This window comes from Perkinsus marinus (assembly GCF_000006405.1).
Source record: "Perkinsus marinus ATCC 50983 genomic scaffold scf_1104296969678, whole genome shotgun sequence".
NCBI lineage: Eukaryota > Perkinsozoa > Perkinsida > Perkinsidae > Perkinsus > Perkinsus marinus.
This window is the reverse complement of record NW_003202728.1, coordinates 1-1136: the sequence shown is the minus strand read 5'-3', so window position 1 is coordinate 1136 and position 1136 is coordinate 1. Positions and strand designations below refer to the sequence as shown.

Here is a 1136-nt window from a genome sequence, read left to right as displayed (position 1 = left end):
TGCGAGGGCACACTGCTAACTTGATAGGGAAGAAGATCTTCCTCTTTGGTGGGTACGATGGCAAGGTGAGGTGATTGACCAACAGCAACGTCGTCATGTGGATGTTGTTGTTGATAGGGCCGATCGAACGACCTGTATATACTGGACACAGGGTATCCTGGTGGCTTCTCACCCAGCACTGGTGATGTTAGTGGATCGGCTGTTCACAGGTGGGGCTTTGCTGGTCATCTCAGCATGTAGGAGCTTCTTAGGTGGATCCATCCAACAGAGACAGACCATGTTCCTGCAGGCCGCCAGAGGTGATGTCGATGGAATGGGGACGATCGATTTGACTGAGGTCGTGTTGATTTAGGCATTCGGCATGTCTGGTGGGTTCTGCGAAGTTGTATGTATTTGGTGGCTTCGACGGTGTACGCTGGTTGAACGATCTCCACGTTCTCGATGTTACTCGGTTAGAAGAAACTGAACTCTCGGAGGGAGCGGTAAGCTCGGTGGTCTTAGCGACTACCATTGAATGATGTCTCTCTTTACGAGAAGGTAGCAGCCCTATTGACCAACCTCCGAGGCCTCCTTAACAATCCTGAGTTCAGTGATGTTACTTTGATCATCGGCGATACTGGCGAGCGTGTTTATGCTCATAAGGCGATACTGGTCAGGTTTTTCGGTTCAGTATAGCTCTACATTGGCTCTATCACTTAGGCATCTCAATGCAGTCACTTTAGAGCAATGTTCACAGGAGGCATGAAGGAATCGAGGGAGCGAGAGGTAGCATGTCGTACACAGACTCGTGGCCATGTGATGGTCATATCAGGTCAAGTTGACTGGCTGGTCGTACGAGGCATTCTCGGTCATGCTCGAGTTTTTGTATACTGGTAGAGTTGCACACCATAAACTAGACACGGCCAGCATGGCAGAAGTGTTGGGCTTGGTGAGGGGAGTGGCTAGTGACCCCGCTACGGCATTGGAACCTTTCAGGCTGACCACTATGCGTTGGATGGTTTGAAGCACCTTTGTCAAGCCGTCCTCATCCACATGGTTGATGTCGATAACGTGTGTACTCTTCTGAAAATTAGTGACCAGCACCAGGCAGTCGACCTCAAACGTCACTGTATGTCATTCGTCCTGAAAAACTTCGA

General features: G+C 50.1%; 1 protein-coding gene across 1 annotated transcript; it reads left to right on the top strand.

Moving 5' to 3' along the window:
* Positions 1-117: 117 nt before the first annotated feature.
* On the top strand, positions 118-1108 carry Pmar_PMAR011312 (conserved hypothetical protein; the record flags this gene model as incomplete). Its single annotated transcript, XM_002767869.1, has 7 exons — positions 118-209; positions 252-299; positions 353-482; positions 538-651; positions 700-765; positions 812-928; positions 976-1108. Coding segments are annotated over 7 exons (700 nt in total), but the record flags the coding sequence as incomplete, so codon positions are not given.
* Positions 1109-1136: the final 28 nt, after the last annotated feature.